This window comes from Schistocerca serialis, chromosome 8 (genome assembly GCF_023864345.2).
Source record: "Schistocerca serialis cubense isolate TAMUIC-IGC-003099 chromosome 8, iqSchSeri2.2, whole genome shotgun sequence".
Classification (NCBI taxonomy): domain Eukaryota; kingdom Metazoa; phylum Arthropoda; class Insecta; order Orthoptera; family Acrididae; genus Schistocerca; species Schistocerca serialis.
The window spans coordinates 410,784,449-410,807,116 of record NC_064645.1 but is presented as its reverse complement, the minus strand read 5'-3'; the positions used below and the strand labels follow the sequence as shown (position 1 = coordinate 410,807,116).

At 41.6% G+C, this 22,668-nt stretch overlaps 1 protein-coding gene across 1 annotated transcript in view; it reads left to right on the top strand.

The window, feature by feature from the left end:
* LOC126416138 (uncharacterized) overlaps window positions 1-22,668 on the top strand; it is an 80,741-nt gene that overhangs the window by 21,315 nt on the left and 36,758 nt on the right. Inside the window, exons 2-3 of the mRNA XM_050083679.1 lie at window positions 3,311-3,388; window positions 17,739-17,816. Of these exons, the coding sequence (XP_049939636.1) occupies window positions 3,311-3,388; window positions 17,739-17,816 (156 nt within the window). The remainder of the gene's footprint in view (window positions 1-3,310; window positions 3,389-17,738; window positions 17,817-22,668) is intronic.

Genomic DNA, 22,668 nt, shown 5'->3' with positions numbered 1-22,668 from the left:
AAGTGAAGGCTCTTGGCCACAGAGTTGTTCATGGTGAGAGGTAATGCCTGAAATTTGGTATTCTCAACACATTCTTGACACTGTGTATCTTGGAATATTGAATTCCATTACGATTTCCAAAATGGAATGTCCCATGCGTGTAGCTCGAACTACCATTCTGCCTTCTAAGTCTGTTAATTCCCACCGTGTGGCCACAATCACGTCAGAAACCTTTTCACATGTATCACCTGAATACAATTGACAGATAGACCAATGTACTGGCCTTTTATACCTCATGTTCGCGATACTGCCGCCATATGTATATGTTCAAATTGCTATTCCATGTCTTTTGTCACCTCAGTGTGTGCAACCACAAAATATATGGAAACACTACTACAGATGAATGTCCACATTGCTGATATATTCCACAGCCTTTTTGGTAGCATGTAGGATTTTGGAGTAGTCACTAGTGAAGGCTGAAGGCTGTCAATGGGCAATCTTCAAATATATGTTTTATGGTTTACCCATTTATCTAGCAGCTCCACAATCGCACTTGGGAGAAGCTATTGTTTCCCATCTGTACAACAAGTGAACAAATCTACACAGTTTTTCACATTCTACTTAGGGTAGACCAGATTTTGCAAGGCTTGTTGAATCAGGCTGGTGTGGATGTGATGCAAGGGTTGTCAGTCAGATTTGTTGACGAAATTTTACTTTCAACATCATTCAACATTTTTCTCGTTGATTTCCTTAAGCTGATTTTTGCTTTATTTGACTGCTAGGTTTTTACTTATAAACTGTTGAATCTGTGATGAAGCTCTTTATGTTTATGCAGCAGCTTTTTAACTCGGCTGTTAAACCACAGTGGGTCTTTCCCAACCTTTGAAGGTCTTGTTCGGAGTGTACTTGCTGTCTAAGGCATACCGAAAAATGCTTTTGAATTTTTTGTGTGTATTTGGATCTTATGGGTGCAGAACACTGAGTGTTGTGACTTGGCAAGACAGCCAAGCCACTATGAGATAGCCGAAAGGCACGCGTTTAAGCTCACGCAGGCTGGCGTGAGGTCTGGAACAGTTAAAGGAGTTGAGTCTAGTAAAAAAAGTACGTAGCTTCTGGAATACTTAACTGTAATCCATAATTGGTGAACATCGGTCTGACAGTACATGCATCACAAGATAAATAGCAAATGATAATGGCGCCTTGCTAGGTCGTAGCAAGTGACGTAGCTGAAGGCTATGCTAACTATCATCTCGGCAAATGAGAGCGTAATTTGTCAGTGAACCATCGCTAGCAAAGTCGGCTGTACAACTGGGGCGAGTGCTAGGAAGTCTCTCTAGACCTGCCGTGTGGCGGCGCTCGGTCTGCAATCACTGATAGTGGCGCCACGCGGGTCCGACATATACTACCGGACCGCGGCCGATTTAAAGGCTACCACCTAGCAAGTGTGGTGTCTGGCGGTGACACCACACTGAGGTTATCAGAACCCTTGAATTTTTTTCATTTGTGCTCCACACCTTTGTCCTTGGCACTATGTATTTGTTGTAGACTACTCAGATTCTCTGCAATTTGTATCCTGTCACTTTTGCAAAGCAAAGATATCTAGGACATCTGAGACATTTCCTTTTCAAGTTGGTTCTGTAATTATATACTCAAAGTAATTTTTGGACAGGCCATTCAGAATTATGTCACACACATCCCTGCCTTGGGCACCAGTTTTGATAGCATGACTGTCCCAATCAAGTTGAAACCACCCCGTTATCAGGAAAGCTATTAACAATAATCTGAAACTTCTCTCTGAAGTGCTCCTCAGCCAGGCATCTACAAAGGCATCCAATTACCATTTTTGACAGAGATTTGATGCTTAACTTTACACAGATTTATCCACATTCAGAATTCATGATAACTATGCTAGATATTATCGTATTCTTTACTGCGATAAAAATGCTGCCACCATTGGTGACTAACCTATCCGTATGATAAATATCCCAATCTGAACTTGGGATTTTGTTGCTGTTCACTTTCAATTTCAACCAACTTTCTGTTCCTAACACTATCTGTGCATTACAACTTTTGAGAATAATTCTGGGACCTTTCTGTGGATGCTCCTGCAGTTAACTAATATCATATTAAACTTTTCTACATATTTGAGGATGAGTATTCTCTGAGAACGTTGTAGCTCATGTATCTTTGATTTTGGCCAGCAAAACTGCTGGGATTTCTTAAGACGTAAGAAAACCTCCATGTGCATGCTACGCGTACTCCACTACCCTATTAGCCACTTCCTGCTTGTAGTGTATGCCTGACCTATTAAGGGGAACCTTACAGTTCTCCACCTGATAGCAGAGGTTGAGAAATTTGTATGTGATACCATTGCAGAATTGTCTGAGCTCTGGTTTAGACCTTGAACTCTGCTCCAAACCAGAGGACCATAATCGACCCTGGTAACTACAAATAGTGAGCTTAGGCTGCACCCCATTTGATTTGTTAGTTGCCTTCACCAAATGAGCCATCTACCAAATGGAACTGAAGGTGACCTCAGAACCCAAGCAGCAGGTGTCATTTGTACCTACATGTGCCATTATTTGTAGCCGGTTGCACACAGTGTGCTTAATAGGTACTGGCAGGGCTTCCTCATTGTCTCAGATGAGACCCCCTTACAAACTTGCTGAATGGACACTGGCATTGTTTTCAGTCCTGCCTGCTATTTTCCTGGGGGTCTCTATTACCCGCCTAATTTTGGAGTTCCCAATGACTAGCATACTTGCCCTCTGCACTTATAAGACTGTGCAGGAAAATCGGCCACTGGCCCTGCAGAAAAAGCAACCACTGGCCCAACAGGAGAGTCATCCCTTTCTGGTTAGGAAGAATTATCAAGAGTGGGTAGCACCTCGTACATATTGCTGAGGCATAAGGAACCAGCCGTGTGGCCCATTCACTTTTTCGCCTTCCGCATGAACCCACCACTCTTAGCCACTCATTTTCAAGTGAAGACTGACTGGTCAGCAGAGGTGCCATTAAGATTTATTTTGGAGCCATTAAGATGAATACGCTGAGCTTTCCTGCAGATATTTCATCAGGCCCAGGTGTTCGGTAGTTGGGTACAGTAATTAGTTTGTATCTGTGGAATTCAATAGCCAATCATTCAAAAACACCATCTACAGGTAGGTTGCTGAGAGCAATAGTTAAATATTGCAGAGGCAGATGTTTGTTGATGCAGGCACTCTCTTCTATAGGCATAACAGCGGAGTATGTTCCTTCTATTGCTCATTGCACTTAATCAATAGATGCTTGCAACTGGAGGCCTAATTGTCATTTCTCTTTTGCTTTATAGCAGTGTGATGACAATGGTGTAGAAGACAGCCTGTGGGATTATCTACCAGTTGAGCCTGTTGTGAAGGTGGAGGCATTGGTAAGTGTTAAAATTCATGCATATTCAATTTGATTGATACATATTTTCATTTTTATTTTTTATTTTTTTTTTTGGGGGGGGGGGGGGGGGGAGGGGAGGGGGGATGGTTGGATACAAAAAAATAGAGAAGGAGCAAGAGCAAACTTATAGCTTGAGGCATATTGATAGAATGCGGTGAATAATATTCATGCATTTGCAGAGAATATCAGAAAGGAATGAAAGGGGGATGCTTGACCACAGATTTACTTTATCTTACTGTTCTTTTAATCAGATAATTTATAATTTGTCGAAGTTCTGATTACGATTGAAATAACAACTGCTACTCGTTCTAGTAATCGACATTTATTGCAGCATTTACCCTGCCTCTTTGTCTATTGTTCACTACTTTGAATGTCACAACTTAAATTTTTGCCATCGTCATTATCAAAAGTTTACTTTGTAAGAAATTACTTCTTCAGAAGGAAAGATTAATGAATGACTCTACTAGCGCTTACAAGCTAGCAAATATAAATGAAAATGGTCCAAACTTCCATGATTGGAATGTATTATATGGAATCAAATGCAAATGTGCTTCCAATATTGTGTTTTAATTGTATATGCCCACTTTTTCTTATGCTATTGGTATTTATAATTACTTTTCTTGCATGTCCTGAAAGAATTCTGGGCGACACATTCATATAAATAGCCTTTATATAGTTTTAGTTTCACTATATTAACTTATTCGTTGACTGTTCTTCTAAAGAGGAATCATTAAAACTGAAACAAACTAACAGCTTTTCTATTCTGGTTTAGACATATACTTTCTCGAGTATATTCTTCATTGGAGATTCTCGATGTTGTCTACTCAGAGGGCCCCTCTTAAACAGTCCTTGTCGAGTTGGAAGCTTTGTGCCTTACTTATTGTGACATAAAGGTGTCTGCTGGTGAGCTCAACTGCTACAATCTTCCAAAGGAGTACCACAAACAAATAATAATACAGTGCAAAACAAATATGTGCAGTACTACATAATATCATATGTATAAAAATACACAATATAGACAGAGGCAGGTGCATATTATTAAAAAAGAAATGTAAGTTTTAACATAAAATTAATTACCTCATTTACTCATTTATCAACAACGAGGGCTCAAAAACCTTTGCACCTACAACTCTTTAGGGAAAAATACTGAATTTAAAATCTGTACCATCTCATATGGCACCCTGCATAAATGACGAAATGTGTTACTGTTTCTTAAGTAATCTAATGAAAACATTAAATATCATACTGAGAATCACCTTTTCAATAATTTATGAGATACAGTACATGTAATTCATATTTGTCTTTCTTTTCCATTAATTAATTATTCTATTTAAAATATACCTGTCATTTTGTTTTGCTTCTTAGAAGCTCCTAATTCAAGCTGCGTCAGGTAAGTAAATACTTTATTGTAATATCATTTATTATTATTATTATTATTATTATTAGTCCAGCTCTCAGGTAGATTGTCTCCTGATCAGATCATATTTAAGAAGTTAAGAATCTGTCTATAAACGATTTGTTAGTGTATTTAAACAGCTCTAGATTGATTAAATCTTCTCCTGGGGCTTATCATTTATATGAATAAAATTAGCCAAGAGTGGGGACAAATGCCACACGGCTTCTTTCAAATCATCAGAAACACAAAGCTAGATGCCTTACATTTTGCAGATGATTTAACTCTTGTAGAGGATGACATGCAGCATTCTGTACACAATTTACAGATTCTATCAGAGAAATACAGCACGGACATAGGCGCAAACACCAAAAAATCAAATTACGGCTTCCTGCACAAAGTACCCAATATGAAGTAAGATATGTTTTTAAAATACAACTCTAGAAAGACTGAACACATTCACATATTTAGGCTATAAACTATCTTTTCTGGAAGAAACAGACCTATCTGAAAAAGTCATCAGGTATATAAGAAAATTGGGAGTCATTAATAATGTAATGAAACCTTCCCTAGTCAAGAAGTGCATCAGAATATACCTTTATAATAAGCTGCCTTCTCAACCTGTCCATTATGTCTCCCATGAGCCAGGATCCTGGGCGAGTTTTGTGAACATTCTCCATTTCCTAAACCTCACCAGTCTTTTTACATCACCCCTCTTCCTTTTCCTTCAGCCTTTCTGCCAGGAGGAGGAGCCACTGGCTCCAAAAGCTTGCGATTTCTTTAACCTTTATATGTATTTCCTCCTGTGGTTGCTTGGTGAGTAGGTTCTAATTATATTTATAAAACCTTAGCAATCCTATGCTGTGTTATGGCAGTGAAGTCTGGACAATGAAGACAAAATATGTGAAAAGACTAACAGCCTGTGAAATGAAATTCTTGAGAAGAACAGCTGGGCACACCAAATGGGACCACAAAAGGAATGAAGATGTGTTGAAGGAACTTCAAATGGAACCCATCTCGCATTATATTCATAACTACCAAAAAAAATCGAAGAAAACATCTACAATGAATGCGCTCAAAGAGGATGCCAAAATCCACACTATACTACCACCCCAATGGTGTAAGATTGCTTGGATGACCAGTGAAAAGATGGCAGGGGAATTTCTTGACAAGACCACAACAGGTGAGAAGGCCTAATACTTGGAAGGAGGCAGACGATGATTGTTATTTGCATTTTCCTTTTAAAGTCAAATAACCATGTAGGATTCAATAAAAAGAGCTCCGTCAATCGAATCACTTCTGTTAATGTGATAATATTTTGAAATAGTGGAAGCATCTCTTTTTTGCTTAAAGAATACCAGTGTAATATTATTTGATAGTTGACATTTCATGCGTCACGTCGACAATCCCTCGTTGTATTAATTACCTGGATGACATAATTGTCACAGGCCGCAGCACGAAGGAACACTTGCACAACCTTCGCACCCTCTTTCCCAAATTCAGGTCTGTGGGCTTGCGTTGTAACCTGCATAAGTCAAACTTCTTCCAACCGTCCATTGAGTATGTGGGCTACACCATCTCTCGGCACGGCGTCCAGCCACTAGGAAGTTTGGTCCAAGGTATCGTCTACCTTCCTCGGCCCGCTTCACTGAAAGAGTTACAAGCTTTTTTAGGCAAGATAGCCTATTACCACCGGCTCATTCCCAGGGCTTCCACCGTAGCCCGCCCCCTGTACTGCCTTCTGCGCAAGGGTGTTCCTTTTGATTGGTCGCCTGCATGCGAGCGAGCGTTTGCCTCGTTGAAGGGCCTCCTCACGTCAGCGCCTTGTTTGGCTACTTTTGACCCCCATAAGCCGTTGGTCCTGGCTACCGATGATTCGCAGTATGGGGTGGGGGCGGTCCTGGCCCATCGCAACGCAGATGGTTCCGAGCAACCACTGGCGTTTGCGTCTAACACTCTTAGTCCCGCGCAGGCCCATTACTCCCAGGTGGAAAAAGAGGCTTTGGCCATTGTCTACGCTATTACCAAGTTTCACCCTTTCTTGTATGGCACAATGTTTCAGTTTATCACTGACCATAAGCCGTTAATATCGTTATTTGGCCCTGCCTCTCAGATTCCTGATAGGGCGGCCCACAGACTACAGCGCTGGGTCTTGTTCCTCTCTAAGTACCATTATGACATTCATTTTCGCCCTACTGGACAGCATGCCAACGCCGACGCTCTTTCCCGTCTTCCGGTGGGCCCGGATCCTACGTTCGATCGAGAGGAGATTATGTGTTTTCATTTGGATGTGGCGTCCCGCCAAGCGGTTGATGGCTTCCCGATCACTAGTTCTCAAGTCGCTAGGGAAACGGCAGCTGACCCGGTTCTCCAGCAGGTAGTTCGCCTCATTCAGCAGGGGTGGTCATCCCGCCCTCCAGGCCGGGTCTCGGACCCTCTTCGTAATTATTTTATTCTACGAGACCGCCTCTCGGTCTTGGACGGAGTTCTCCTTCTGGCTACCGATGATACAGCTCCTCGCTTGGTTGTTCCTGCAAGTTGACGAAGGGAGGTCCTCACGTTATTACATGCGGGGCACTGGGGTGTTTCCTGTACTAAAACCTTGGCTCGCAGACATGTGTACTGGCCCGGTATTGACAGAGAAATTGAGCACTTGGTGGCTGCCTGTTCCCAGTGTGCGAGCCAACAGGCATCTCCCAGGCAGCATTCTCTTCATGGCCGCCGGCAACCCACGCATGGGAACGTGTTCACATCGATTTTGCGGGCCCGTTTCTCAATGGCTTTTGGCTCATTGTCATTGATGCTTATTCCCGATTCCCATATGTGGTTCACTGCTCCTCAACCACTTCAGAAGTTGCAATCCAGGCACTAGCAAAAATCTTTTCTGTGGAAGGTCTGCCAATCACCCTCGTCTCGGACAATGGACCGCAGTTTATTTCGCAGACCTTCCAGGATTTTTGTAGGCGCTTCAGTATTCGGCACGTTTGCTCTCCCCCCTTCCATCCACAATCGAATGGGGAAGCCGAGCGCATGGTGTGCACATTTAAGACGCAGATGAAAAAGTATGTGCACGAGTTTCCTGCGGAGGAGGCATTGATGTTTTTCCTGACGGCATACCAGACCACACCAATGGGAGACCGCAGCCCCGCAGAGCTCCTCCATGGGCGCCAACCTAGGACTCTGCTGCACCTCCTCCGGCCTGGTCCTCGCCAGTCTTCGCAAAACGGAGTACCTGGCTTTCCACTGGGTATGTCGGCCTGGGCACGTGGGTTTGGTCGCAATCCACGTTGGATACCGGTGGTGGTCCTGCACCGAAATGGCCGCCGGCTCTATACCTTGCAGGCGGGGGCCGGGTGGTACATCGTCACCAAAATCAGCTACGTCCACGTTTGGGCACCCACCCTCCGACCTCTCGGACACCGGCTTCCCCATTGCCGGCACCCATGTTGGTTTCCCAGGGGACGTTACCGCCTCTCCCCGCTGTGACTCTGCCGCACTGCGATGGTTCTCAGACTTGGCAGCCTCCAGTAGCTCCAGCACCAGTATCGCCATCGTGCGAGATGCCCCAGCGAGAGCCGGCCCCCCTCGCAGGCCCGGTTTCTCAGGAGGCTGGTTCACCTGTGGTCGTCCCTTCCCCATCGTCCCCGCCACTGGGTCTTGCCCCTCCCGAGGTGGAACGGGATCCAGAGTTCGACAGCTTGTCGCCCGTTCTGTCCCAGGCTCCAGTGGTGGGACGACGGGGGCCTCTTCGTGTGGGTCACTTCCAGCCGTATTCGAAGGTTGCGGCTCGAGGGTTGGCAGATCCCCTCGACTCCGGCCTTCCAATGGATGTGGAGGTCATCACTCCTGCCCGACGCTCCACCTTCCAACGCAGTGGATCACAGTGGCACTAGCCACCGGAAAGATCGCGGGAGGCGCACATCGGCACGGTGCGTCAAGGACGGTAGTTGCCGCAAGTAGAGTCCCGTCCACCAGAGGGCACGCGAGAATTTGGGCGCGACCTCTGCCGGCGTAACAACAACAACAACAACAACAACAACAACTCAGGCAGCACGGGCCGTGCCCAGTCAGTTAACATCGGGCATGCATAGGACACAGTCCCGGTCTACACTAAGTGAAGTGCGACGTAAACGTGAATAGTGTTACTACAACCTCATTACTCTTTTTTTTCCCTATTTCCATTTGTACTATGTCCTTAACTGATGCAGGTGTTGGATAAGGCTTAGTGTGGAATGATTCATGTGATATTGTCTTTAGTGTATATTTAAAATCTTTAATTATCCCTGGTTTTAATGAAAAATGTCTTTTTGTTTCTGCAGTAAAGGTACCATTGTGTCTTGTTCAGTCTTATTATGATATCTATACTTATTGATTATCTTCTTGTTCATTAGCTATCTTCTTATGCTGGTGGTTTTTTACACAATCATTTTACAGCGATATACTCTGCTGTTATATCATGGCCTCGTCATAAAGAAAAGACATCTTACCTCCATTGAAATCTATCAGCATCTTATTCTCAGATAGACAATCTTATTACCTAGTAAAATAGGGCGCTTTTAGCCCCATTAGCGGAAACATCGGTTATTCAAAAGCTCAATTACCAATAACAAGCATGGTCGATAATTCACGTCCATTGTTCCAGTAATTCAAATTGTTTTAATTCCAGTAACTGGTAACATTTGAAACTTATATAGTAGCTTGTGTTCTTCCAAAAAGCTCTGGTCAGTAGCACACATTTCACTTACAGAGTCTAGAATAATATTGACTTATTCTAGGTTTAAAATACTCTTTTGTTACTCCTTCTCCTTATTCTAATAAGTCTTCACTTGGATAAGCATTATTCTGAAATCTTCTTTCTATAAAATCTCCATTACGCGGGTTGTCTGGATATTTGCGTCTGGAGCCGAGCTCTGCCCCGGAACCCCTAGAGTTTTCCCGTGTTGTTATTGCTGATGTGAATATTTCATTTGAATAGTTTTTATTTTGTGTTTTAATTTTTCTTGGCCATTTATTATTAGAATTATTTCCATTTAGCCATCTGTTAGTCAATTTTCGTACTGTGTCTATTTGTTCAATATATTCTGATAAAGTTGATATCTTTCCCCAGTTGTTACTAAGCAGATTTTCCTTTAATCTTCAAGGTAACCTACCAATTGCCACCTCTAATAAATGTTCCTTTCTGATTGGATCATCTCGGTATTTTGCTAACTTAAGAGTCCATTCTACAAAATATCTATAACCTTTCCATTTAATATTATGTGGCTTAAAACTAAGTAATTTCTTCTGTACTCCTTCACTCCAGCACTTGGATTCAAAGGGTGCCTCGAAATCATTGTAAGTTGTAAAGTCTTCTAATAGTATTGTATCCCTTTGTGCTGCATCCACATTAAGGTGGTATACAACAAAAAAGATTTATTTTTGTCACTTGCCGCCTCTGGTAACAGACCTTTAAATGCCTTGAGAAACAATACTGAGTGTACTTCTTCCAGTGGAGTAAAAGATGGAAATCTATGGGTAACCCTTTATCATATACAGTAGAAAAATCATCGCAGTTGTTGTATTGTACATTATGTTTAACTAATAAATCCCCGAATTCTTTTTGTACCTCCCTTCTTGCAGATTCAAAGTTTAGTTAATTATTATTTGGTAACCCTTGTGTATTATGCCTTTTATCTCCGTTGTTATTTAATGTAGATCCTTTTTCTAATGCCTTCATTCCATTGAGTAACTTGCCTTGTATGGATTTAATTGTATGTAAATGTTCTACTTAACTCTCTTGTCTTTCTTCCTCTAATTCTAATTGCATGTTTAAATCCCAATTCTAATCTCTTTCTAGTTTATACATCCTTCCATTTAATAGAGAACTTATCTTGACCACTGTTTTATCCTTTTTAGAAGATTTGTTATCTATTTGAGAGAATTTGTCATCTGAGTATATTTTTCTTTCATGTCTGTCAATAACTCCAGCATTTTTTGTTCCACATGAGAAAATCTTTTGTTCATGTTTGTTGGTTACTGTAAGATCATTGCATGATTGTTTCCAAAGCAATGTTTCCCTATATGAGAATCATTGTATCAGTCTCCGAACAAAATTGTTGGTCACAGAAATTGGCAATTCCATGTACTGTGGTGTTGACAACATCAAAATTGAAGCATGAATGAATGGAGGAATGTGTTGGCAAGCCCATGTACTGTGGAGTTGACAGCATTAAAATTGGAGCCTGGATGAATGGAGGAATGTGCTCTTCACAGATGAATCCTGCTTTAGTTAGCAAAATGATGATGATCATTGCTTATTACTCTCTAGAGAACATGGCAGGTGATATAACTTCAGGAACGTGATGGAAAGAGACCAGTCTGGTGATTATTCTGTCACGCAGTGGTGAGGCATCATGGTGAATGGGTGTATGGAGCTGCACATCTTCATTGATGGTTGGAGGAATACTGTGAATGCTTAGAAGTACAGAGGTGGGGTATTGCTAACACATGTTCGCCTTTTCAGATGTATAGTTGGTCCTGACCTCCTCTTTTTCTACTTATCTGCATCTACATACATACTCAGCAAGCCACCGTATGGTGCGTGGTAAAGGGTACCCTGTACTACTACTACTACTACTACTACTACGACTACTACTAATTTCCTTTCCTGTCCCACTCGCAGGCAGAGCAAGAGAAAAACGACTTTCTATATGCCTCCTTATGAGCCCTAATTACTCATACCTTTTTTTCGTGGTCCTTACACGAAATGTTTGTTAGCGGCAGTGGAATCATTCTGTAGTCAGCTTCAAATGCTGCTTCTTTAAATTTTCTCGATGGTGTTCCTTGACAAGAACTCCGTCTTCCCTCCAGAGATTTCCGTTTGAGGTCCCAAAGAATCTCCATAACACTTCTGTGTTGTTCGAACCTACTAGCAACAAATCTAGCAGCCTGCCTCTGAATTGCTTTGACGTTCTCCTTTAATCTGATCCGAGATGGATGTCCAACATTCACCAGTACTCAAGACTAAAACATACTAATGTCCTATTACGGTGTGCTTTACAGATGAGTTGCCCCTTCACATCAAGCTGCTTGAGGATGAATTTTTTGAAGGTGAAGATATCCATTGCATTGAAAGGTCAGTCAGGTCCCCAGATTTGAATCATATAGAACATGCCTGGAATGCAGTAGGGAGGCAAGTTGCAACCCGTCAGTGTCCACCAAGGACACTTAGCGGACCTTCACATTTCTCTTGCTGAGGAATGGGATCGACTATCAAGAGAGCTCTTGAACCATCTCGAAGAGAGCATGGTTCCTCTAGCAATATATTCATGCTGTATATTTTGCAGTTCCAAGGGAGAGACTCAGTGGCTTACCAAGAGTTCTCCCCAGTACATTCCCCTGCAGTGAAACCATTTGCTACAGCTCTTAAAATGTATCCCACTGCTCACTTCCGGGCAGCTCCTACCCTTTCTACTGATGATCAGATAAAATAATTTTAGGGGGGGGAAAAAAAAAAAAAAACAGAAATGTAATGGTCAGTACTATTATTTTTGGGTTTCCTGTGAACACGGTTTTTACAACTTTTAAAGTGGTATGCTGACTGACTTTGAAGCTCTGAAAGTTGCTGTTACAAATTGTTTAACTATTCTGTGATATTAAGTAATTATACAGCCTTGAAAAGAAGATAAGCACCCAGAAGAAATGAATTACAGTTCTCTGTGACAGGTCGTACAGCCACCAGAGTGCATTTGTATAGTTTGTGTTTAGTGTTGTTACCAGGCCAAAGAGGGTATATAAGGGACATTAACAGTGTCAGATGTTGAGTGATAACTGTGAAGGACCATGGAGGTGCTGCATATTCATGAGACAGTGTTACTAGCACAAAACAGGAGTTAGAGAAGAGGCCTCAGTGTACATTTTCTGATGGCGAGCTGCTCAAATCATACAATGCAAGGATTTGTGGGGTATTTGGCTGTAACTATTTGACTGTAACAATGGCCCATTGTTGGACTGCATGGTTACATTATGCCAGGTACTCTCATTGTCAAGGTTCCGGTCGACCACGTCTGACCACTACAAGGGGGACCACAGGGGTATTGTGCACCTGGCACATCGTAATCCCTTCACATCGGTGCCTGTCATCCAAGAACTAGTAATGGACTCCCTGCAACGTTCTGTGTCATCCAGCACCGTTGGAGTTTAGCTGCAGCTGGAGTTGGAAATTAGTGTCCCTTGTGTATGCTGCTTTTTGTTGTGTCAGCTATTGTGGGAATCGGCACTAACACAAAGAAGGAAGTTGAGAAGTTGGAATGGCTGGCAGCACGAATCCAAAAATGATATGGACATTAAACTTTCAAATGAATACAGTACTTTATTTCTAAAACGAATATAAAATAACTTAACTTGAGATGCTGCTTGTGGCTCCCGCAAGCAGTTACTGTTTACTATTACTAGTCACAGAACACATGTTAAGTAATGTCTCCCTATTACTTAGTACTGATGCCCTCGAAGTCTGCGACCGAAATGGGGCTGACCAGCAATAGGCGGCTGGTGAAATCAGCATTGACAGGGGGTGCTGAACTTTGTCTTCCGGGACGTGTGTTGGTGCCCGCTCTTTACATTGCGTGGCAGTTGGCGCCTTCTCGATGCTGTTTCGTGGTGCTAGACTGGTTTGTGTGCAGTCTATGCTTTAGGGCTCTACACCCATATCACTACAACACAAATGGCTGCATTTGGAATGGTGCTGTGACTGGGATGCATGGACCGCTGATGAATTGTGTCACATTGTGTTCAACAGTGAATTGCAGTTCTGCACTACCCCGGATGATCATTGTCGGCAAGTATGATGGTGACCCGGGGAGATGTCCCACTCTTCCAATGTTTTGGAGAGACATGTCGGTGTTACTCCTGGCATCATGATATAGGGAGCCATGGTGTATGAGTTTGGGTCACTGTTGGTAGTATTTGAAGGAACTCTGATGGCAGTATTTGAAGGAACTCTGATGGCACAAAGGTATAATTTGGACGTCCTGGGTCCTCATGCCACATCTCACACAATGGTATTGTGGTGCCATTTTTTAACAGAGCAGTGCTCATCCACACATGATTTGTCTCTACGAACTGTCTGCATGATGTTGTGTAACTCCTGTTGTCAGCAAGATCTCCAGACCAGCCACTGATCATGTGTGAGACCAACTCACACATTGACTCTGTCCCATTGCCAATACCCAGGATACTGAAGACCAGTTACAACAGTTGTGAGCCACATTGCCTCAGGAGAGGGTACAATGCCTTTATGACACCCTTCCCAATAGAACCAGTGTGTCCAGGTCAGAGAGGGTGCAAGTCATTTACAACTACATCTGCATGATAATTCTGCGGTTCACGGTTAAGAGTCTGGCAGAGGTTTCATCAAACCACCTTTAAGCTGCTTCTCTACTGTTCCACTCTCGAAAAAGGTGTGAGAAAAATGAACGCTTAAATCTTTCCATGTGAGCTCTGATTTTTCTTATTTTGTTATGGTGATCATTTCTCACTAAGTAGGTGGGCATCAACAAAATATTTTCACACTCTGAGGAGAAAGTGGGTTATTGAAATTTCGTGAGAAGGTCCTGCCACAGTGAAAAATGCCTTTGTTTTAATGACTGTCGCCTAAATTCATGTATCATACTGATAAGTGGACTCATACTGCCAGGTTATTTATAAATTTGACTTAATTTTGTAATTTTTGAAATAATGTCACAAACCCTTTCAATCTGTGAAGTTTTATTTTGATCTCATCTCCCCTTTTGAAAGCTTCACTTTTTCTCAGGCAATGTACTTCAGCCACAAACAGCTGAGCAATTTTCAGTGATGAGCACACCACGGGAAATGCGCACTTATGAGCTATACCAGCACAAAATACTGTGGATTTGTGTTCTCTCTGTCATTTCATCTTGTGTTGGTGTGAATGTGCAAAACAATTATATGAATTATTGTAAGGTTGCACGAACACAATATTAGAATTCCCACCAGCCAGCCTGTATTTTGCTTCTACATGAAGGAATATACTAAGGCACTGAATTATGTAATCAGTACAAACGCACGTAACCATGTAGTACAGCAAGACACAGTCTAACAGTGAAGTGTACATTTGTCACATAAATATTAGAGTGTCCGAGGGCCTGACACTGTGTCTTATATAAGGCTGTTTTGCACCCGGCACAGTGCTTGCTGCGCTGTCTGCGCCGATGTGGGGCGGCCTCTTTAGGTCAGCCGTGGAGGCACAGGCTGTTTAATTATGCGTACTCACAGTATAGCTCTGTTGTCTGTTAAGGAAGTAACATTTTTTCTACTTTCAGTCATTGCATGAATGTAAATTTTGTGCAATTTTTTTCCTTCTGTATCAGTTCCCAGAAGGGAGCAAAAATCTGCAAGCATCAGTATCATCTGCAAATAATCTTAGAGAGCTACTGACATTAACTAACTTGTTGTGTATCTTGTAGTTGTCACAGTGTTGTAATTGTATCATGATGTTTTAAGTTTGCAGCTGATTGACATTGGCATCTTGCCATAATATTTCAGCTAACAACCAACATTGGCATCTTGCCATAATATTTCAGCTAACAACCAAATAGCCAGTCTCAGTTGAGTTTTATGCCCTCTATTTATCAAAGTGCATTACTGTGTTAATTTTAATCAGTGCATTAGTGCCAACATACAAATCTTGATTACCTGATCCCCCTATGTCAAAGTGTGTGCCTGCTGTGGAATGTCAGCAAATCTTTACAGGTGTTACGGATGCACAACCTCTGTCAAATTGGTGCTCTCGTGGAGTTGAAGTTCAGCAACCAGTTTAATTGCCACTGGGCGTCACTAAGCATATGCTGCTGTCATGGAGAGTGGAATAAAGGTCTAACTGGGTTCCATTCCTTATCAAATTGAAAGTGGCAGTGTGATTTAAGATTTCTGCCATGTGTATCTCTACAAATTCCATAACAGTTGAATCCTAAATTAATTACTTAATTTCAGGATTTTTTCTCCTTTGAGAGCACACTTGTCATTGTATGGCATGTTTCACATCATATTTCTTCTAATGTTTATGGGGAAGAGATATAATAGCTTCTTCAGTAGCACAGGTGACAACCACTCATATGCATATATGCGTAGGCGCACATTTGTCGGACCACACAGTTGACACAAAAGATGTTCATGGTACTTCATTGTCACACTCACCATGAGCCGACAAACCAGTTAGCCATATCTGAACACTGCTTCACTCCAGAATGCATCTTCCACTTTGCAGTGGAGTAAAACTTTATGCTGGGCTTATATTCGGACCCGGAGCCATGCTTTTGTGGGTAGTGCTCCTACCGAATGAGCTGTCCAGCCACAACTCATGGCCCACACACTCAGTTTTTGGGGATGCAGTTGTTAAGACATCTGTGCGATACGTCAGGTACAAGATGTTATTGTTCTGAATGGCGACTTTCAAATTGGTGAGATGTGAAACTCGGTGATTTCTTTAACCTCATTCAAACATAGTATTACATGCTTAGTGCTATGCTCAGTGACAATTAATTTGTTCTCAAGCTTTAACTTTCTGAGCATGCAATTTGATGAAAGGTGCTTATGCAGCAATACTGTACTTATGCTCTGCTGAGCCGGTTATTGAGCTCTCACCTTTCTTCTATTAATTTGTCAATATTTTGTATTGTGAATGCCAAAGATCCTAATGTATGCCTATATTACTTTCCAATGGTAAGTCACCGAGTAGGAAATATACCAGCTTCATCCTCCTAAAAAATTCTTTATCCATTCCTCTGATGGAATGCTTTATTAATCAAACAGTAGTGTAGACCACTTTGACGCAGTAGATTTAAAAATGTGTGACAACTATGAAGTTACCCTACGGTGGAATGGAAATTTTAATACCCCGATGTATGTGAATTTAAGAACTAGGACCATATGCTTGAGGTTACTTACTACTTTTAAGGTTTGGGCTCCTTGGATTAAGGTCTAAATGTTACAGCATCTGCGCAGATACTATACCAGCTCTTTTGACCACAGTAAGTAGCTGAATGCTATGGCCTCTAATTAATTTGTGGGCAGTAAAACAGCCATGTGAAGTATGTATTTATCACATCTGCTGTTCATCCTAAGAACTGTTTCAACAACTGATTTGTCAATAATGTCAAATGCTTCAAAAATAGACTTGTTATCAACTGCTACTTATTACTTTACTTTGAGTAAGTCAAGCTCCACTTGCAAATGTCATGTTTGATGATATTATTATTGTTGTTGTTGTTATTACAGTTACCACTACTGCTGCTGTTGCAGTTGCTACAAATTCTGTTGATAAAACATTGCTGTATAAAGTTAACAGCTACAGAGTGTAATTTTTCTTGCAGTCACTAGTGTTGGTATAGTACAGACTCTATATTGTGGCAGTTGGCAGTTGGCAGTGGTCGTAAACAAACCAGAACTTATGCTGCCCAAGGAAAGAGGAGTGGTGTGAGAGAACAAGCCCTGCCTCCTTCTTGCAGGGCTGACAGCCCATGTCCATGTTCTGTGCTTTTGTGGAAACAGAAATAACATTTGGTCATAAGGATCACTAAATCCTTCAGATGTTTTTGTGAATTGTAGTTGAACCCCATGATAGAGCAGGATTAGTCTCTTCAGTTCTTTCAAAATGAAAACAGAAAACAACAAGCAGTGCACAATACAAACCAAAGTGGCATTCACAAAGCATTCGGTAATGGCTACGTTACAGTTTTTTCTGAGTTTGGCAACGTCAGAAATGTGGTAGTTAAGGCCCAACATTTACCACTCCTTACACTACCATAGTTCAAAAATCCACAGCCTAAAACTCCCACATTAAAATGTCTGCATAATAATTTACAAAAATAATTCCAATAATTTACACAACTAATCTCAGTGAACTATTAAGTTTCATCTTCTTTCTTCTGTTTTATTTCAGGATGATGACGATACTAGTGACGATGAAATAGTGCCAAGTGCTATAGTGGAGCCCATCCTGCTGAAACCTGATTCAGCTGTGAGTAACATTCTAGGATAGAAAAAAAAGTTCTGTATTGATTAAATGTTAGTCTTGTAATTCTGGATTTTATTGTTTCCTTTCTTTCTGTGTGACATACTTATGGGGCATTTGCGAATCACTCTAGTTAAAAGACAGTTCCTTGTTAATTTAAAAATGGCACGCAGAATTGAAACTTAACCTTCCAGCTACGCTTGATGCGAACATGTGCAGTTTAGCACTGCTATTTGCAGACAAGTTCGTAGCGCTCCTGATTAGTGCATTTAATTTCTGCTCTGTTTGCGTGCCAGAAGTAGCAGTATTCGTGACAAATACTTTTCTGTTGTCCTGTAAAATTGTAGGCTGCTATTTTCCCATCAATTTTTTTCTGTTGCTGTGGAACATTGGAAAATCGCCTGCTGTTAAAGTGTTTATCAGTAGAATATCTTGAGGAATCATTGTATCAATAATATGATAAAATGTAAATGATTTCTGAGTTTCACAGAATGTGTTAGGCTTTGTGTTTAGAAAGGCAGATGTGTTCAGAGTTTTGTATTGATAAGAGAATGCAGAAGGCGTCACTTTCTCTTATTGTTACAGTTTATTCAGATCAAGGAGGTAATACCTGCCTGTGTAAAACAGATTGCATACAAGGTATATCAGCTACCCATTGCTTAGTATTTTCTGCTTGTATGGGTTCCGTGTAGAATCATAATGAATGAAGTCAATGAAATTGTTCAACATATAGTGGAGATTCTGAGTCGGAGATAGGTACAGCAAAAAAACTGTCACAAATAAAGCTTTCAGCCAGTAAGGTCTTTGTCAAAAATAGATGACACACACACACACACACACACACACACACACACACACACACACACACACACTACTACAGTTTAAGTTAACTGAAACCACACTGTGAGCAGCAGCACCAGTGCGTGATGAAAGTGGCGACTGAGTGGGGGTAAGGAGGAGGCTGGGGGAGGAGGGGGAGGGATAGTAGGGTTACATTCCATCCTGGATTTTCTGTTGTTTGAAATTGTTCAACAGTGATATATGCCTACACTGAAGTGACAGAAGTCATGGGATTCCTGTAATATTGTGTTGGACCTCCTTTTGCCTGGCGTAGTGCAGCAACTGGACGTAACATGGACTCAACAAGATGTTGGAAGTCCCCTGCGGAACTATTGAGCCATGCTGCTTCTATAGCTGTCAGTAATTGCGAAAATGTTGCTGGTGCATTATGTTGTGCATGAACTGACCTCAAGATTATGTCCCATAAATGTACGACGGGATTCATATTCAGTGATCTGGGTGGCCAAAACATTCGCTCGAAATATCCAGAATGTTCTTCTGACCAATCGTGAACAATTGTGGCCCAGTGACGTGGTATATTGTCATCCATAAAAATTATATCATTGTTTGGGACAAATAGTTTCCAAGTAGCAAGTGGCCAAACACAAGCATTTTCAGTCGTGATGGGTTCAGTGGGGCCAGAGGACCAAGTCCATTCCATGTAAACATAGCCCACACCATTATGGAGCCACCACCAACTTGCACACTCAGACCCTACCATCAGCTCTTACCAACTGATATCTGAACACATCTGTCCAGGCCATGCTTCTCCTGGTATGTAAGGTCTAACTGATATGTTCATGAGCCCAAGAGAGGCACTACAGGTGGTCTTGTGCTGTTAGCAAAAGCAGCCACGTCAGTCAACTGCTGCCGTAGCCCATTAAAGCCGAACTTCACTGCACTGTCAAAATGAATGCATTTGTTGCATCTCCCACATTTATTTCTGCAGTTGTTTCATGCAGTGTTGCTTCTCTGTTAGCTCCGACAACTCTGTGCAAGTGCCGTTGCTCTTGGTCATTAAGTGAAAGCTGTTGGCCACTGAGCTGTTCATGGTTAGAGGTTGTTGTTGTTGTTGTGGTCTTCAGTCCTGAGACTGGTTTGATGCAGCTCTCCATGTTACTCTATCCTGTGCAAGCTTCTTCATCTCCCAGTACCTACTGCAACCTACATCCTTCTGAATCTGCTTGGTGTATTCATCTCTTGGTCTCCCTCTACGATTTTTACCCTCCACGCTGCTCTCCAATGCTAAATTGGTGATCCCTTGATGCCTCAGAACATGTCCTACCATTCGATCCCTTCTTATAGTCAAGTTGTGCCACAAACTTCTCTTCTCCCCAATCCTATTCAATACTTCCTCATTAGTTATGTGATCTACCCATCTAATCTTCAGCATTCTTCTATAGCACCACATTTCGAAAGCTTCTATTCTATTCTTGTCTAAGCTATTTATCGTCTATGTTTCACTTCCATACATGGCTACACTCCATACAAATACTTTCAGAAACGACTTCCTGACACTTAAATCTATACTCAATGTTAACAAATTTCTCTTCTTCAGAAACTCTTTCCTTGCCATTGCCAGTCTACATTTTATATCCTCTCTACTTCGACCATCATCAGTTATTTTGCTCCCCAAATAGCAAAACTCCTTTACTACTTTAAGTGTCTCATTTCCTAATCTAATACCCTCAGCTCTCTCGACTTAATTCGACTACATTCCATTACCCTCGTTTTGCTTTTGTTGATGTTCATCTTATATCCTCCTTTCAGGACGCTATCCATTCTGTTCAACTGCTCTTCCAAGTCCTTTGCTGTCTCTGACAGAATTACGATGTCATCGGCGAACCTCAAGGTTTTTATTTCTTCTCCATGGATTTTGATACTTACTCCGAATTTTTCTTTTGTTTCCTTCACTGCTTGCTCAATATACAGATTAAATAACATCAGGGAGAGGCTACAACCCTGCCTCACTCCCTTCCCAACCACTGCTTCCCTTTCATGCCCCTCATCTCTTATAACTGCCATTTGGTTTCTGTACAAATTGTAAATAGCCTTTCGCTCCCTGTATTTGACCCGTGCCACCTTCAGAATCTGAAAGAGAGTATTCCAGTCAACATTGTCAAAAGCTTTCTCTAAGTCTACAAATGCTAGAAACGTAGGTTTGCCTTTCCTTAATCTTTCTTCTAAGATAAGTCGTAAGGTCAGTATTGCCTCATGTGTTCCAATATTTCTACGGAATCCAAACTGATCTTCCTCGAGGTCAGCTTCTACCAGTTTTTCCATTCGTCTGTAAAGAATTCGTGTTAGTATTTTGCAGCTGTGACTTATTAAACTGATAGTTCGGTAATTTTCACATCTGTCAACACCTGCTTTCTTTGGGATTGGAATTATTATATTCTTGTTGAAGTCTGTGGGTATTTCGCCTGTCTCATACATTTTGCTCGCCAGATGGTAGAGTTTTGTCAGGGCTGGCTCTCCCAAGGCTGTCAGTAGTTCTAATGGAATGTTATCTACTCCCGGGGCCTTGTTTTGACTCAGGTCTTTCAGTGCTCTGTCAAACTCTTCACGCTGTATCATATCTCCCATTTCATCTTCATCTACATCCTCTTCCATTTCCATAATATTGTCCTCAAGTACATCGCCCTTGTATATACCCTCTATATACTCCTTCCACCTATCTGCTTTCCCTTCTTTGCTTAGAACTGGGTTTCCATCTGAGGTCTTGATATTCATACGAGTGGTTCTCTTTTCTCCAAAGGTCTCATTAATTTTCCTGTAGGCAGTATCTATCTTACCCCTAGTGAGATAAGCCTCTACATCCTTACATTTGTCCTCTAGCCATGCCTGCTTAGCCATTTTGCACTTCCTGTCTATCTCATTTTTGAGACGTTTGTATTCCTTTTTGCCTGCTTCATTTACTGCATTTTTATATTTTCTCCTTTCATCAATTAAATTCAATATTCCTTTTGTTATGCAAGTATTTCTACTAGCCCTCGTCTTTTTACCTACTTGATCCTCTGCTGCCTTCACTACTTCATCCCTCAAGGCTACCCATTCTTCTTCTACTATATTTCTTTCCCCCATTCCTGTCAGTTGTTCCCTTATGCTCTCTCTGAAACTCTATACAACCTCTGGTTCCTTCAGTTTATCGAGGTCCCATCTCCTTAAATTCCCACCTTTTTGCAGTTTCTTCAGTTTTAATCTACAGTTCATAACCAATAGATTGTGGTCAGAGTCCACATCTGCCCCTGGAAATGTCTTACAATTTAAAACCTGGTTCCTAAATCTCTGTCTTACCATTATATAATCTATCTGATACCTTTCAGTATCTCCAGGATTTTTCCATGTATACAACCTTCTTTTATTATTCTTGAACCAAGTGTTAGCTATAGTTGTGCTCTGTGCAAAATTCTACCAGGCGGCTTCCTCTTTCATTTCTTATCCCCAATCCATATTCACCTACTACGTTTCCTTGTCTCCCTTTTCCTACTATTGAATTCCAGTCACCCATGACTATTAAATTTTCGTCTCCCTTCACTATCTGAATAATTTCTTTTATTTCATCATACATTTCTTCAATTTCTTCGTCATCTGCAGAGCTAGTTGGCATATAAACTTGTACTACTGTAGTAGGCTTGGGCTTGGCCACAATAATGCGATCACTATGCTGTTTGTAGTAGCTTACCCGAGTTCCTATTTTTTTATTCATTATTAAACCTACTCCTGCATTACCCCTATTTGATTTTTTATTTATAACCCTGTATTCGCCTGACCAAAAGTCTTGTTCCTCCTGCCACCGAACTTCACTAATTCCCACTATATCTAACTTTAACCTATCCATTTCCCTTTTTAAATTTTCTAACCTACCTGCCCGATTAAGGGATCTGACATTCCACGCTCCGATCCGTAGAACGCCAGTTTTCTTTCTTCTGATAACGACGTCCTCTTGAGTAGTCCCCGCCCGGAGATCCGAATGGGGGACTATTTTACCTCAGGAATATATTACCCAAGAGGATGC